This window comes from Leucopleurus acutus (genome assembly GCF_964270905.1).
Source record: "Leucopleurus acutus genome assembly, chromosome: 16".
NCBI lineage: Eukaryota > Metazoa > Chordata > Mammalia > Artiodactyla > Delphinidae > Leucopleurus > Leucopleurus acutus.
Window position 1 is genome coordinate 20,361,102 of NC_139158.1, and position 17,546 is coordinate 20,378,647.

General features: G+C 46.2%; 1 protein-coding gene across 1 annotated transcript; it reads left to right on the forward strand.

The window, feature by feature from the left end:
- The first annotated feature begins 3,280 nt into the window (after positions 1-3,280).
- Positions 3,281-8,599, forward strand: NDUFAB1 (NADH:ubiquinone oxidoreductase subunit AB1). Its single transcript, XM_082856239.1, has 5 exons — positions 3,281-3,461; positions 5,475-5,597; positions 6,513-6,600; positions 7,554-7,653; positions 8,439-8,599. Exons 1-4 carry the CDS (start codon positions 3,294-3,296, stop codon positions 7,643-7,645), a joined length of 471 nt encoding a protein of 156 aa, XP_082712365.1. The 5' UTR covers positions 3,281-3,293; the 3' UTR covers positions 7,646-7,653; positions 8,439-8,599.
- Positions 8,600-17,546: the final 8,947 nt, after the last annotated feature.

A 17,546-nucleotide genomic window follows, 5' to 3' on the forward strand; every position in this document is an offset into this window, starting at 1 on the left:
GGGAATGGACTCAGGAAGCTAGAAAGGTAGCCAGGGAGCTTGTGAGGCATGTTAACAAACCTGGACTTTATGCTGCAGGTGAAGGGGCTGTTGAAGGGTTTGAGGAGTGAGGCGATAAGGTCCCACTGTAGCCACAGTGAATAATGGATTTATGGAGGCCAAGAGTAGAGGCAGGGAGACGCCCAGAAGGGCCTGACCTGTGGCAGGGGCAGTGGGAATGAAATAGCTGAATCAGAGAGAGATTTAGCGGGGAAAAGAAGCAGGGGGACTAAGTGAATGCATGATTAGGCAGCAGGTGAAGGAGTCTTCAGTTTCTGTCTTACTGGGGTGATGGTGTCAGCAATTGAAATAAGGAACACACAAGGGGGAATGAACTGATCTGAGTGCTTATAGATCATCTGGCAATAGGCAATTGGATCTAGGACTGTGAAGCTCAGAGAAGAGGCCAGGTTGGATGCAGGTAGCAATTAAAACCTCTGGAGTGAATCAATTCTGAAAACTTGTATGTTTAAAGTCAAGAATGGGTCAAGGACAGACCCCCAGAATCAATGTTTAAATGATGAACAGAGGAAATAAAGCCATGAAGAAGGTAGGAAAGGAATGGCCAGAGAAGTTGTGTCTATTGGACTTAAATTAAGATGCAGTGGTGAGATTTATGAAAAGTTTTAGTGCTGGGGGTGGGAGGTCAAGTAAATCTAGATTTCAGTGGATTAAAGGGTGAATAGGACAAATTACTTACAAAACAGAAATAGAGTCATAGATGTAGAAAACAAACTTACGGTTACCAAGGGGGAAAGGAGGCGGGGAGGGATAAATCGGGAGATTAGGACTGACCTGTATACACTGCTATATACTAAATAGATAACTAATGGGGACCTACTGTATAGCACAGGGAACTCTACTCAATACCTAGTAATGACCTATTTGGGAAAAGAATCTAAACTGATTCACTTTGCTGTACAGCAGAAACTAATACAACATTGTAAACCAACTATACTCCAATAAAAATTAATTAAAAAAAGTGAATAGGAAGTGGGGAATTAAAGACCGAAAGAGCAGATTATTCCTTCAAGAAGGTTGACTATGAAAGGAAGGAGGAATGGTGATGTTAAAGATACATCAAAGGCTACTGGAGGTCTCCGGCCTTGTTTTTAGGCTAGGAGAAACTTTGGCATGTTTATGGGCTCAAGGGAAAGCGCCAGAAGCAAAGGAGAGGTTGAAGATGTAGGGTAGAAGAGAGGACTGGTGGTACAAGGTCCCAGGGGGAACAGGAAGGGATGTGACAGTAGTGCAAATGCGCTGGGAGGAGGGAGGGATGACTGGTGGGCTGGTGGGGTGATGTGTGCAAGAAGCTGACATAGTTTATGCTTACACATCCTTTGATGGGAGTGCTACTGAAAAGCACCAGCACTCTCCCGTAAATCTTCCCCAGCTGCTAAGGACTTGATCTCAATCTTAATAATGAACCTTTTCCCCTACAGCCCATCTAGGTTGACATTTTCTCTTTATGTGTTTGCTGAAGGGAAAAGTAGCTCTCCCAAAACATGTCATTTTAAAAGAGGTGATTTATTATGTTTGACCAAAAGAATTAAATGTTATCCAGAAATACAGAGAGGTTATGGGAAGAGAGGGTTCCAAACATGAACTTGGTAGGCTATCAAGCTCTTCCTGAGTGCTCCTTCTGAGACCATCATAGATCTGGCCCATGGGTGTGCCACAGAGCATGGCCAGGAAGGTGTAATCAGAGGCTTTTGTGTCACTGGTGACTTAAGCAGATCTTATCGGCCCTAATCCTTGGACTCCAGTCAGATTTTTGGCACCAGTTTTCTGCAGAAATGGAAGGCTGCTACTTGAGGTGGAGCTTGGCCATTTATTCACTGACCATTCCAAAGAGGTGATACAATTGCTCTTCCAATTGCTTAATAAGCAGTGAAGTGGTGGTGATTAAATCAGCCTGCAGCAGAAGCCTGGGGTAGACTGCTAGCACGGCCATAGAGACTCTGGTTGGCGTCACCAACAGCAGGGTGATTCCGGGGGGTTTCTTTTCCATCCCCCTGATTGATGAAAGTCTTGGCTCAAGTATCACCTCCAAAGAGAGGCCTTCAGAGACCACCCTGGCTAAAATGACACGCCTCCCATAGCTCTCATTATCCCCTTCCCTGTTTTATTGTCCATTATTGTACTTATCATTACTTCCTGGAGGGTTTTTTTTCCGTGGGGGGGTAGGGGGTTGTATTTTTGTTTGTTTGTTTATTGTACATTTTCCCACTAGCATGTAAAATCTGAAAATAGACTGCCCAGTCTGGCTTGCTCACTGCTGTAGCCTCAACAACTAGCACATAACAGATTCTGGATATTTTAATGAATACATAAATAGAAATTACAACAGTAGGATCATAGTATGCATTCTATTTTAAATTAAAGGCACTACCTTTTATTTTACTTGAATTTAACAAAAGTAAAAAGAAACTGAAGGCATTGTTGAATTGTTCATCCAGGCAGTATTCAGAGTTTGGAGCCATTGTTCTATATGTTTGGATTTCACTGCCGAGAAATATGAATGAATTAGCACGCTTAAACTTTCTCCCACTTACCCATTTTTGTGAGCTATACTATTTATATTGTCAAGTTTTAAAATATGCATATTGCTTTTATTGTAATTCCCACATTTATTAGTCTTAGTTACATATTTACATCAACTCATATTTTCACATTCTTATTTTATACTGAGTTTTGACCTATTAAATAATTTAAAAAATAATTTTAATAGTTTTGACCTATTAAATAAATTTAATTATTTAATAATTTTAATTTAAATTAATTTTATTTCTTCTATGGAAGAATCGCGGCATCAAAACTTTTCTTTCTTTTGGCCGTGTCCTGCGGCTTATGGGATTTAATTTACCGACCAGGGATCGAACCCGGGCCCTCGGCAGTGAGAGCGTGGAGCCCTAAGCACTGGACCGCCAGGGAATTCCCGGCATCAAAACTTTTAAATAAATGTATTTCAGAACTTTCAGAGAATAAACAAAAAGAAGTTCCTTTCTTGCGTCAGTGATTATAGTGTTTAGGGAAAGAACATCTTCGCCCTTTTAGCTCTGGCTCTAGCAGCCATTCGCCTCCGGACCTGGAGGGCAGGACAGTGCGCGCCCTGAGGGCGCAGTGCAGCCAGGAGCCGCCAGGCGCCGCTACCGCGGGCGGCTCGCGACAGTGCCTCTCTATGCGTCACCTGTGCGGAGCTCAGGAGGGCGGACCGGAGGGCGCGGCGCAGTGCCTCCTGGGTCGGCGTAGCCATGGCGGCTCGTGTCCTTTGCGTCTGTGTCCGCCGACTGCCCGCCGCCTTCGCGCCGCTGCCCCGGCTCCCCACGCTGGCGGCGGCCCGGTCACTCTGCACTACCCTGTTCCCCGCGGGGGCCAGAGCGAGGTCTTGGGCTCCGCATCCGGCCTCGGTGCTCACGCAGGTGATTCGCGGTGACTTTGGGGGGGCTTGGCTGGGGTCAGGCGTCGGGCCCGCTCGGGGTGGTGGGGACGGGCCAGGCAGCTGGGCCGCAGCTACTGTGGCTGCTGTTGGCGGGGGTGACCCGGGGACGCCTGCTCGCTCTCCGTCCCACTGCCTAAAGGTGCTTGGTTGATCCCTGCCGGGACCCGGGTGACCTAGCGATTACGGGCAACAGCACAGATCTTCCAGTCAAACACCCTTGGGTTCGAAAGCTGACCCCGGAACTTTGGAAAAGCCTTGTAACCTCGCTAAGCCTCAGTCTGAACCGTAAAAATGAGATACTAGTTTCTACCTTGTGGAGTTTCAGCGAGGTTTAGAGGAGATCATAAAGGTAGAGTACCGAGGGCGGTGCTTGGTAAGCTCTCACAATACTGGTTGCCGTTAATTGTAGTGATAATGATAAATACCGTGATAGCTTTCTAGGAAAAAATAATGACGGGGTGCAGAGAGGAAGACACCCTGGCCTACAGCCTTCTTCACAGCAGTTCTCTCCCTGGATTTCTCCCTGTGGTTCCTTTTGCCTGTTTCTGGGTCTCTTGGAAGGATAGGAAACAAGTAGTATCTAGTTTTTTTTTTTTTTTTAATCTGATGAAACCTTTTTGAGACTGAAACTCTCCTTAGGTCAGTGATTCTCAACCCTGGCTGCACATTCAAGTCACCTGGGTAGCATGAAAGAGAAAGAAAAATAAATCCCTCGTGGGCTCTCCCCCTCCCCATCTGATTTACTCCTCTTGGATGAGGCACTGACATGTTTTTTGTTTAAGTTCCCCAGGTGATTCTGAAGCGCCTCAAGGTTAAGAACTGTCGTCTTAAAGTAGGATAGACTCCCAAGGTTTAGTTGAGAATTCCCTTTTCAAACTCCAGGACTTCATGTAATTGTGGTTTCAATCTTGACTAAGATATGAGAATAAAAACTAAGGATGCCCTGGCCAAATCAGTTAGAATCTCTAGAGGTGGGGCTTGGTCATCGGTTTTTGAGAGTTGCCAGTGATTCTTTTATGCAGCCAGTGTCAAGATTTACTGACACACCAAAAAAAAAAAAAAAAAAAAAGATTTACTGACAGTGTAGTGGATTCATTCAGGGGGCATTGTCTTATCGATGAATCAAAAGGTTAAAAGTGTCACCTTGAAGTTGAGTTAAAGGAGCAGTGTGGGGCTTCCCTGGTGGCGCAGTGGTTGAGAGTCCGCCTGCCGATGCAGGAGACACGGGTTCGTGCCCCGGTCCGGGAGGATCCCACGTGCCGCGGAGCGGCTGGGCCTGTGAGCCATGGCTGCTGAGCCTGCGCGTCCGGAGCCTGTGCTCCGCAGCGGGAGAGAGATTTGAGATACTACTCCATCATGGCAAAGATCAGAATGGCTCATTATTTAGTTGGTGGCAACAAGGCAAGCCCACTTGGAAGGAAAATAGATTGGAGTGTATGCCTGTCAGGCTCCATCATCCTCTTCTTTGGGTTGGTACTGGCTTCATTTGTCTTGGCCAAAGTTAGTGTAATTACTGCTGGGGCCAAATTAGATCCTTCCAGTGTATGGTTTTCAGTGTGAGCTGCCTTTCAGTTCACCCTGACAGCTCTTGGCATGAGTTATTTTGACTTGGGTATTAAAGGTGGCAGTGCCTTACAGAGGCAGTGCACTGCTTAAGATGCCATGGGAAGCCTTAGGCTCTTCTGCAGGCCCTAGATGGTTTTAGTGGCAGTGTTACTGAGCGGAACCAATGTCCAAAGCCTGATGGCTGAACAGAGGAAAGAAGGGGGCCGGTCCTGGCTCTGAGGGGAAAGGAGATCCATTTTTATGCTCTTGAACTGCTAGGGCTTCTGACACTACCCAGCATGAGGCCTCGGTGTGTCCCAATGGCCACAGAATCAGATGAGATGGGTTTGCTAACCCCATGAAAGCTTTGTGAAAGACATCTGTAGGCCAATGCCTTTACTTAGAGGCATTTCAGGCTCAACAGCAGTGCTTCCCTCCCTTGGTCTAGGTTCCAGGTGGAGTTACACCGCTGTGCCGCCAGTATAGTGATGCACCCCCTTTGACATTAGAGGGCATCAAGGACCGTGTTCTTTACGTCTTGAAACTCTATGACAAGATTGACCCAGAAAAGGTAATTGATGTGGTTTAAATGTTTTTTCTTTAAATGAGTATTTAGTCACATGGTACAAAATCCAAAGGGTTTAAAGGACATTAAGTAAAAAGTCACCCCAGGCACCCAGTTCTCCTTCTGGGAGGTGCCAGTTGACCTGACTTCTTGAGTATTTTTCCAGAGATTCTCAGTGCATATGGAAGGGCATATATATATATATATATATATATATATATATATATATATATATATACACACACACACACACACACACACAAGTACATGTATGTATATTATATGTACTATGTGATCTATATCTCCCAACCTTTTAAAAAAACACAACCGGTAGTACACTGTAAATACTGTTGTGCACCTTGCTTTTTTAACTTAACTCTTCTTGGAGTTTTTCTCACAGTGCTACCTTAAAACATTCCTTCTTTAATAACAGAATCTGTGGTGTGGTTAGGGTAGTTTGTTTTTGATGTGGTTTTTGAAGAATTCTTCCTGGTGATCTTGAGGTCTAAATTAAAGACAGGGTGATAATAGACACTGTGTGCTGTTCTTGAGGGAGCAGAATTCACTTCTAAGGTGTGGTGTCTTAGTGGTAAGGCAGCAAGAAAAACCAGACTCTCAGATGTCATTCAGAACAGTGATCAGGGATCATCATAAAATATATAAAGTGAATTCATCATTAGCTTTATATATATTGCTAACCATTTCAAAATAAGGTAGAGTAAGTTAACATATAAAGCACGCCAAGTGTGGGTTGGCACACGTTCAATGTATAATGTTAGTTGTGGCTCTTTATGTTTAAAATATGGCCTTTTTATATTAAAAAATCTTCTGTATAATGACTGATATTTCACCATTCCGTTATCTTGAGAAACAAACGCTCTCACAGACTGAATTTTGCGTTCGGTGTTTCTTTTCTTGCAGCTCTCAGTAAATTCCCATTTTATGAAAGACCTGGGCTTAGACAGTTTGGACCAAGTGGAGATTATCATGGCCATGGAAGACGAATTTGGTAACGCACACGGGCTGAGTCTTGGACCTGCCCGTCGTGGCTCTTGATTTCGGTGGATTAAATGCAGAGGAATGCTGGGAGCCTGATTGGGGTTTGCAACAGTTGTGCCCACCCCTCCCCCACTCCTGCTTACTGCCGGGGGAAGTGATTATTAGGGACAGTGCACTTACTTGGAGAGCACTTATTGCAGGTCCGCAGAGTGCCCGGTGTAATACCAAGGGCTAAGCGACCGGAAGAGGCCTGGGGGAGTGTGGCACGGAGATTCTTGAGGTGGGTCTCCAAGATGAGGGCATAGCCTCACCTGTGGAGAAGCTGATGACACCTCGGTACACCGTCTCCCTCCTCCCCACCTCCCCAATGAGCTAGGCCTAAATGTCTAGAGAAGTGCTGGGTGTGCCAAGGATAGGGCGTGTGCGTGCACAGACTCATCCACGCATACACGCTTTGGTTTCCTGCAGTGCCTCCCATGCACACTCCAACTTACCCTTGTCTGGGACGGTTAGTTGTGCAAATGAGACCTTTACAAGGTTCCACGGCCCATTTTGGGGGTGAATTGCCTGAGTGGAAGCCAAGGGACTTCTGTGCCTTCCTACAGAGCAGAACTTACAGTTCCTCAGAGAGTACGCTAACTAGAGGGATGGCATTGGTTAGGGCTACAGGGTTTCTTTTGGGGGTAATGAAAATGTTCTAGAATTAGATGATGGTGATGGTGCACAACCTTGTGTATATACTAAAAACCATTGAATTTTGCACTTTAAATGGGGGAATTTTCTAATATGTGAAATATATCTAAAATGTTGCCCGGAAACATAACAGGCTCACAACTTAAATGGGATTCAGACTTGCTGGAAATTTTTGATGTACTTCTGGGTATTGCTGAAGTGTTAGATACTTTCAGTTCTAAAGGACTGGCATTTCCTACACTAACGCATTGTTGCACATTTTACTTTCAGGGTTTGAAATTCCTGATATAGATGCGGAGAAGTTAATGTGCCCACAAGAAATCGTAGATTACATTGCAGATAAGAAGGATGTATATGAATAAAATATCAGGTAAATAATTTGATTTATGGAATTATGTTCTCCCATAGAATTAATCCCTCTGTGGTTCTTCAATAAAGACAGACTTGGGAAGAAATGGAAAAATGGAAGTGCTTGACAGATTTTCACTGGTTATAAAATGCAGGCACCTTCTGGTTATCTGCCACTCCAAGGAGGCCAGCCCTAGTGATCATCTTTCTCCTCCAGAGGTGTTGACAGCAGTTCACTCCTGGACAGGACTCTCTTACTGTCAGCCCTCCTCGTAAAAGCAGCCTTGTACAAAAAACTGAGCAAGGTGACCCAGAAGCAGAGACCTCTGCCTCCCTCAGTTACCCACCCAAGGGTAACTGTCCAGGAAGCTGAGATGGCCTGGCTCTTAATTAGGCAGGAGAGGCCTTGTGGGTAAGAGGATGGACTCTAGCGTCAGACACCTGAGTTTATTCTCAGCTCTGCAACATTCTGTAAGCCTGTGGTCTTGGGCAGGCTACGGTAGCCTCTGTAAGCCTCAGTTTCCTCATATGTAAAATGGGAATAATGATAGGACCTACCTGGGGCTTCTGTGAAGGTAAAATTGAATAGTGTGTGTAAATCACTTAATACAATGCTTGATGTAAAGAAGCCTCATGATAAATATTGGCTATTGTTCTTTAGGCTGTAGAATAATCAAGTGATCAGACTTTTAAAATAAAACATTTTATTAGAGTCTATAACCTTAGTCATCCTGGATTTAGCACCTCAGAGATTATCACTTAAAGTCAGTAGCACCAGAGAGAAACACTGAACTTGTCTTTTGCCAGACCCCTTTTCTTCACTGAGAGAAGACTCAGAAGATGCTGGCGAGTGTCTGGAAGTGAGAACGCATCTCTGCATCATTGCTGACTTTGACAGAGTAATTCTGTTTAGACTTGTACTTAAATTGTCTTAAGTGTTTTTGCCTGTTGAAAATAAATCTATAAAACCAGCATTTTTTGTCTTCAGTTTTTTAATTACGTCTCTAAAGTGCTTGCTTTATATTGACGTTGCTTGGCATTTTTAGAGATTTGTCTGATTTGTCATTGGTATTCATGCATATCAAAAATATGACTTTTCCAGCAGGGTACTTGAAACGAGTTGCTCTCCCATCACCTTCAGCATGAGGAATGAATTAGTGATAAAAAACATTTTGCCTCAAATATATCTGTGCCTCCGTTAGTTTACTGATTATTCCATATATCAGCTGACACCAGCGTGTGGGACTAATTTTTCATCCCTGTCCTAAGGATCCATTTCTGAATTAATGGAATTTAGTAATTTTGGAGGATAAAAGGTTCTCTTTCCTCCTAGAAGATTACTTTGACATTGTGTCTGTTTGTCATATTATCAGTATTAACTTGTGCTCCTTTTATTCCTAGCACTGCGTTAGGTCTTTGGAATTAATGTAGGCAGTTGCCTAGCTCTTGATGAGATTTAACTTGAGAGACCTATCATAAAATACTTCTCTACTTTTCCCGAAACTTCTAGTTTGTAGGAGGGAGGAGACCGAGGTCTTGTAGTTAAGTGGGAAGTAGCGTTACAGAGGTGGAGGGACTGGCTGAGTGACCCTCAGCCGGCAGAGAAGCTTCATGGCTGAGGGATGACATGGCAAGATTCTGCAGTCTGGTCTGGGGTTCAGGCCACACTCCCACCTGCTTCTCCTTCCTGGAGGTACCCAATGTTGCCAGTTCCTTCTGTGTCACTCTAGAATTACTACAGACAAGGTCAGGCAGCTGTATTTCTGGCCTTTTTCAGTAATAGGAAGCATTCATTGTTATACTGCATTTTTTTAATATTGATACTTAAAAAGGTATTCTTGGAGAACTGCCAAATTGGAGCGTAAGGCACTGCCTTGTTCTTTTTCACAACTGCATTTATTCAGCAAATAGTTTGAGTGCTTATTAGGCACTAGAGGTCCAACAGGCAACAAAACAGGCTGCACAAGACTCCCTTGCTGGGAATGTACCATAATTTAACATCTGGGGTAAATGTCCTTCTCGCTATTTTTTTAACCTCCATGGCAGCTGCACATTTTACCAAAAATTGCATCTGTGTTTATTGCTGCCTAAGATCATGAAGTCTAGCAGTACTGCCACCGAAATGACTGCTTGCTAACCTCTTAACTATACACCTGCAGTGAAATAGCCCATTCACATCATGCTATAGCTGTTCTAAGTCCCGAGGGAGCCAGAATGAGGGAAAAAAGCTCACTGAATCACACACATCACTCATTGATGATGCTATTAAAGATCTGGGTGTTCAAACAACAGCAGAGGCCCTTCTGGTCTAAAAACTTGCTGCAAAGTTCTTTGAGAGACCTGTGTGCCACTATACATAGGCAGCAAACTGACCAAATGTAGCATTCCAAAGTGCGTGAATCAGAATAAATGGGATTGTGTGCATAGTTTTTAATCGTCGAGGATCAGTGTGTCTGCTGTAGGCAGGGCCCTTTGAGAGAGGGTGGCTGGGAGGCCTGTCATGACCTGTATGCGGCCCCGTCGCTCTTCTGTCTCCCAAACAGCCAGTGCACTCATGTACCCAGTGAAACAACGATGTGCTCACCATGTGCGGCACACTCCCCGAGGCAGGGCCTCGGTACACAAGGATAAGATTGTCTGCTCTCAGGTAGCTCGCCATCTAATAAGGGAGACAGTTAAAATCCACAGGATGCTTCACATTCAGCATCACCGATACCTGACGTGATGAACTGAGGACATGTCACCTCTGGTGCTGATAAAACTGATCATGAGGAAACAAATCCAGAAGGTGGGACTTTAAAAAAAAACCCAATGATATGGGACAAAAAGGACAGGGTAACTAAATTAAAGGAGACCGAAGACATCAACTTCATGGGAAATGTGAAGCTTGAAAGGTTTGGGGAAAAAAAACTTAAAAAGACATTTTGAGGACAATTGAACTCTACATAGGTGATAAAACAAGTGTTAAATTTCTTAGATATAATCAGTATTATGTAGTAAATTAACCTTATTCTCAGGAGATGCATACTTAATACATCTTGAAGCATCAAGATGTCTGCAGCTGACTTTCAAATGGTTCAGGAAAAAAAACAGTAGCAAAACTGTTAACAAATGGTGACTAGCTGACAGGTATATGCATGTATATGGGCGTTCACTGTACTACTGTCAACTATCCTGTTTGAAATTTGTCAAAGAGAAAATTCAACCCAAGCAGATACATACATGTAACAAAAAGTATATTGATGGCATACAACTGGATATCCAACGATATGGGATCGGTTAAATAGAAATAATTTTACACAATGAAAGATTGGTGTTTTAAGTGAAAAGAGACTATAAACAGCATGATTCCATTTCCATAAAACACATACCAAAATGTTAAAGATTACCACCACGTGGTAGAAATAACATTGGCTTATTTTCACTAATCAGTATTTTCTAAATTATAAATACCATGTTGTGTAATAAACGAAAAACAGAAGTATTAAAAATCTGTGAAAACAGAGTAGTTCAGCAGAAGCTGAGGAGTGAGGCTTGGGAAAGGCGTTCCCGGGCAGTGAAGCCTGAGCAGAGTTTCTAAGGCTCTGCCAGGGTCAGCCCCGTGGCAAGGGCAGGAGACATGGAAGCGCCCCGTGTGCACAGATGTCATTTGTTCAGGCAGGGATATGGCTGGAGCGTGAACTCATGGGTGGGGTGACCTGTGGTTCAAGCTGTGGCCGGGATCAGGTCACGAAGTAGGGCCCTACTGTCTGGTAAGGAACTTGTTGGCAGTGGGTGCAGGATTTTCTGCAGGGAAGACACAGCTATACTTGAGCTCAGCGGTTGGCGGCAGAGGGTGGACTGAAGGGGATGAGTCTGCTGGTTACTAGAAGAACCCAAGAGAAAGACACAGATTTGGAGGATGGGATAAAGAGAGATGGACTGCAAAAATATTCTGGGGATAAAAATAGCAGTACTTGGTCAGATGACGGAGGAAGTTAAGTCTAGGGTATCTCTCAAGCTTATGGCTTGGGCTACTGGTGCTGGGTGAGTTGCTGTCTGAAACAGGGAAGAGAGGAGGGTCAGATTGAAAAGGGAGACAGGGACTTCCCTGGCGGTCCAGCGGTTAAGACTCCATGCTTTCACTGCAGGGGAGTGGGTTTGATTCCCTGGTCGGGGAACTAAGATCCTGCATGCCATGTGGCACAGCCAAAAAGTTGAAAAAAAAAAAGGGGGGGCTTCCCTGGTGGTGCAGTGGTTGGGAGTCCACCTGCCGATGCAGGGGACACGGGTTCGTGCCCCGGTCCGGGAGGATCCTGCATGCCGCGGAGCGGCTGGGCCTGTGAGCCATGGCTGCTGGGCCTGCGCGTCTGGAGCCTGTGCTCCGCAACGGGAGAGGCCACGGCAGCGAGGGTCCCGCGTACCGCCAAAAAAAAAGAAGAGGGATATAATTTCAGTTTGGGACGATGGATTTATTTGTGGGATACCCAAGCAGATGACAGATAATGAGCCAGATCTCAAGAAAAACTCCGGGCTGGAGTCAGAGTGTTTGTGAGATGCTTTGCCTGGGCCTGTTCCCTCCTACTGCGAAGTTCCCACTGCGGATGCCCTCTCCCTCTGATAAGGGATTTACGTGGGAATGACTGACCCTCCACTTGTGAGATGGCCTCTTAGTGCTTAAGCCTAAAGTGAATTCTACTTCCTTCAGAAGAGCCGGGGTGGAGAAACTAGGAGAACTGTGTGAGACTTACCCCTTGAAATTTCTCTTATCAAGTGCATATATTACTTACTGTCTTAGTTTTTTAAATGATAGCCAAGCAATAAATGTCAAGGGTTGAAGTTTAAAAAACAAGTCATAAACACAAGTTAGTGCCCTTAAGATGTTAAACTGTGGAGAGAAAAGAAGAAAAAGTATGAAAGCAAAACAAGAAGTAGCCAAGTTCTTTCCTAAGTTCTCAATACCACGAGCATCTGCACAGACTCTGGCATCAGGCAAATCTGGGTTCTGAATCACAGCCCTGGTCACTGACAAGCATATGACCTTGGCTAAGTCACTTCTCTAAGCCTAAGTTTCCTCCGATGGGTAAAGTGGGGCTGACAAGAGGGACATGGTGGAGTGGTGACAACGTAACGCGTGTGCGTAATCTGATCCACTGCCTGCCAATGGACAGACTCAGTGAAGGAGCTGACGTTACAGGACTTGCAGGCAGAGTATTTAAGAGCAAGTCCCCCGTGGAGAGAGGGTCCAGAAGAGGAACCCACTCTTCACCAAGGCTGGAACCCTAAAGAAGGTCCTTTCCAAGTGATTTACCTGGCACACAGCAAGAGGTCCAATCCCTGCTGGGTGGTCTGCCACAGCTGCTGTTTTCTACAGTCCGCAGTATTCACCCGAAAGCCCCAGACTCACAATGAATGGAAGTCAACTAACACGTCTCGGACACTAAGGTTATTATGTTTGTGTGTTTGTGGAGGGCAGAGTAACAAGCCAATAAGAGCCCTGTGTGGTATTTCTACTCTGGAATTCTTGCGGAAGAAAACAATTCTCTTTCCCCTGGGGCTGCAAGTCTGGTAGAAGCTAAGTCAGGAGAGAACAAAGCAGAGCCAGGAGGTGGAGGGTCAGGCGCCTGACGAGACTGAAGCGCCTGCATAGGCCTAGGTCTGACACTGCGGATTTTCTGGTTACATGAGCCAAACCCTCTTGCGTAATTCATGTGAATTGGGTTTGTCACCAATAGCCAAGAGTCCTCAGTCACGGACCCCTGGGGTCCTTAAATCTCAGACTTAGATGTGGGAGGGAAGCCAGAGTGATCAGAAGACAAGGGGACTCTACCCAGCGGGGGCGCGAGTTCCCTGACAACCTCCTCCTGAACCCCAGCTCCGGAAGCTGCAGTAACATACAGTACAAGACTCATGACGGGAAGCGAAAGAGAGTAGGGGCCACTGTGAAATTAAGATTAAATACATATGGGAGGGGCTTCCCTGGTGGCGCAGTGGTTGAGAGTCCGCCTGCCGATGCAGGGGACATGGGTTCGTGCCCCGGTCTGGGAAGATCCCACATGCCGCGGAGCGGCTGGGCCCGTGAGCCATGGCCGCTGAGCCTGCGCGTCCGGAGCCTGTGCTCCGCAACGGGAGAGGCCACAACAGTGAGAGGCCCGCGTACCGCAAAAAAAAAAAAAAAAAAAATACGGGAGGAGATTACTTTAAAGTGAGAGAAAAAAGCCATTTTAAAAAAAATACAAGACTTGGGAGAAGGACTCAAAAACATAAGGATTATTGATTGGAAAGAACAGTTCTAGAAGATATATTAGGTGATATTACTAACATCATATCATCTGTATATTAGATGATACTGCTGAATTGATGTTAGTTTTCTTAGGTGAGGTAACCGTGTCATACTTAGGTATAACAATGGCCTTATTCTTCAGAGATGCTGCTTAAATATCCACAGGTGAAGTGCCATGATGTCTGCATGCCTGTCAAATGCTTCAGCAAAATAAAGTATGTGAGAGAAAGCAAATGGAGTTAATATTTTAACAACTGATGAACCCAGGTGAAAGCATGAGGTGGTCACTAGCATTTTTCAACTTTCTGTAGGCTTGAAAATTTCCAAAACAAAAAAGGGAAGACAGCAAGGGATTGAAATTAGATATGGAGGAAAGTGGTAAAAATAGAAGAAACTTGAGAGCTAGGAGTTATAAAATGCGGTGAAGAGTAGGAAAGGTTCTATCAGTAGAATAAGATAGGCTATCAAGGCTTCAGAACAAAAATAGCCTTGATGAACTGGAAAAGCCAGAGGTTAATCCCAGCTGGAAGCAGCCGGGTGGTGTTGGCACAGGCCTCCAGGGTGGAAAGCACGTCAACTTCCTACAGCTGGCATGGGCTAGACAGACCGCTCGGGCAAAAGCAGGAAGAAATCCTTGCCTCCTGCCCTAATGACAGTCTGTTCTGTGGGGTCCTGTTGTAGAAAGTGTTCTGTTAGCTACCCACAGTTGAGAAAATGCCAAGATATCTCCCCCCCCAAATATGGTAAGAAATTCAGACTGGAGTTTATCTCATTCTCCATCTTAGGAGGGTCAATCATCCTATTCGTTTTAAGGTGCCTGCAATAACAGTTCAGAACTGGGATAGAGTCCAGAAGTACCCTCTGTGCAGACCGAAGATTCCCTAGGTGGGCAGCAGGCAACATATAGCACAGCCCCACCCGTCCCTCCCTCCCATATAACAGTCAGAGGCTTAAGAATCTAACAGTGTTGTTTCAGGATTATGAGGTATTGGAAAAGTGGAAAAGAGCCAGGAAGGGGCAGTGAGACCAGAACCTTCAGGAACATTTACAACGCAGGGGGAAGAGAAGAGAGGGTTCCAGTGGGAGTGGTGCTGGGTCAAAACCAGTTCTGACAAACTATAGTCACTCTTTGTGCCAAGGATTCTGCTTTTGTCCCATTTTTGGTAACAGATCTCCCTCCCTCCTCCTGGGTCTTTGTAGCTTGAGGCTAGAGCTACAGCTCCATCTCAGTGTTTCACCAAACACGTCCTCGAAGAGTGAAGTCACACGAGGTGCTAGGCGGGAGGCGTAAGGGCTGGGAGGCAGCTTCCCCTCCAATGCCTGGGGGCCGGGCCAAGGAGAACAGCCCTAACAGGGACGTGGCTGACTGCCGAGGTGGTAGTTTGACTAACACAGTGTAAAACAAATCAAACCCCTTTATCAACTATTTTCAGCAGGAACAAACTTGGATATACTTATATGCCAAATAAGTAAGACAGTAACATGGTACACCACAGCTGGCCAAAAATGGCTCTGGGCTCATTTCCAAATGTTGGTCAATCCCCAGTACAGATTAGGCGCGTGAAGAATTGTAAGGAAAAGAAGACGCAATTAATTATCAAACTTTAATTGATAGACTAATCTTACAGGATAAACAATAAGACAGCTAGTCAAGGTTACACTTAAAAAAACAATCCAGCAGCGCAAATCTAATAAGACTAAATACGTTCATCTCCTCCCAAACAGGCATTTGATTAAAAACAAAAACCAGAACAGAGCGTACACCACAAGGAAAACATGGTACTTATATATATTGTCAAATAATTCTGCAGAACTGGTTAAGAAACGAAGAGATTCTTAGAAATTTAGAAAGCAGTAGAACCACCCAGCCTGGCAGGTAAACTTGCCAGATGTCACGCGCCTTGGAGGGCTCCTGACCGCCTGTAACTTCAGAAAGGCCACCAGGCCCCTCTAAGAAGGAAACAGGGGCCAGTCCTAACTTGAGATGACTTTTTCACAAAGCCTTAAGACAAAGGGACCATCTTTTCCCAAGACAACAGGCACGAGCAGAGGCAAGGAGAGAAAGAGGCGTCCCTCAGAGGATGCAGTGGAAAGCAAGCCGCCCTTGAGTGGCCCTTGGCACCCGGGGTCCAACCCGCGCCCTTCCCTGCCCCCGGCAAAGAGGGCGGGCCAAGTGCGGAGCCCAGGACCGCTCCTCCAGGCACGTGGTTAGAGTGAGAGTAAGAAGAAAGGCAGCCCCTTCCGGCTGAAATACGGCAACTTTTCAGAGACGTGGCAAAGTGAGTTTCCTTGGCCCTTGTAATCTAAAGCAGCAACTCCGGAGAAAGTGCATCCTTAGTTCAGTTCGACTTCATTTAAAAAGAGCTAATGCTACTTGCTAAAGGCCCGTCATCGATTAAAATACTTAATACCAAAGAGTTCCAGTACGTGTCGGGACTGTCTTTCTACATTCTCTGACCAGACTGACCGGAACAGAGCTGAGGGTCCAGGCCGCGCAGGGACAAGCTTGTCACTATCCTGCCAAGTCGCCTCAGGGAGGGAAAGAAAGGCAGGCTGCCTGCGAGCGAGCGAGCGAGCCCTGCAGGGGGACCGCCGGCACGACCTCCTGAGAGAAAGCAGCGGCCTCGGCCACCCTGCCCTGCACGCACGCCCCGGGCCGCGGCGAGGGGATCACAGCCAGGGCTCTGCCCAGAAAGCATCCTGAGGGAAAAATGAACACCGTGAGGCTACCGAAGGGCACAGAGTCTCAGTTTGCTAACACAGGTTTAGTCAGTACGTTCTGGCCCGTAAGATGATGATGAAGCGACCACTCACGGGGCCGAGTGACAAGCCAGTGAACTGCTGGGACCCAGGCACGGCTGTACACCCCACACTCCTCCCAGCGGCTCCTGGTGCCGCCCCCTCGGCTCTCCGGGGCTTCCAGCAAGGTCTCCACGGAGTCGGGAGCCAGAGCCCAAGATGGTTCCAGCAGATTTAGTGAGCTCTGTAAAGCAACACTCAGACAGGTCCATATGAAAAGATGTCATTTACATTATTTATATATCTCCAAGTAAGGAAAAAAGCACCATTTTACTTAAAATAAAAAGGCTCACACAGGCTTTGGTCCTGTCTTGAGATGACACCAGCCTGAGCGAGAGGCGGTTTGGCCCTCGGGGAGCAGGGAGACAGACGGGACACACGCTGTCACCGGGAGGGAGGGGCGTCAGGTGGCACGGGCAGCCGCACAAGTGGGGGAAGTGAGGAGACCTGGCAGGAAGGGCCTCAGAGAGCAGCCCCACGCGGCCAGTCTGGGGACGGAGACGCGTGCTTCAAGAGACCAAAAGCAGGCGTGTGGCACTGTCAGGACAAGCCTCCGGGACAGGGATGCCGGCCAACAGCAAGGGCAGTATTCACACTGAGGTGACGCTCTTCTTGCTACATGACCGTTTCCTCTGTAGGCCTGTCAACTGCAGAGGAGGCTTCAACAAGAAGCAAAGAAGCACTCTTTTCTCCAGGAGCTGCAGGCCAACGAGGACAGAAAAGCTACAGTCACTGCTCCTTTTTCAAGGATGAAAACCAGGCAGTTTCCTGAACACTACACACTTCCCATACATACTTATGCCCCCCAAAAAAGCAACAGTAGGTTTTCCTGCCCAGATGCATAACTTGGCATT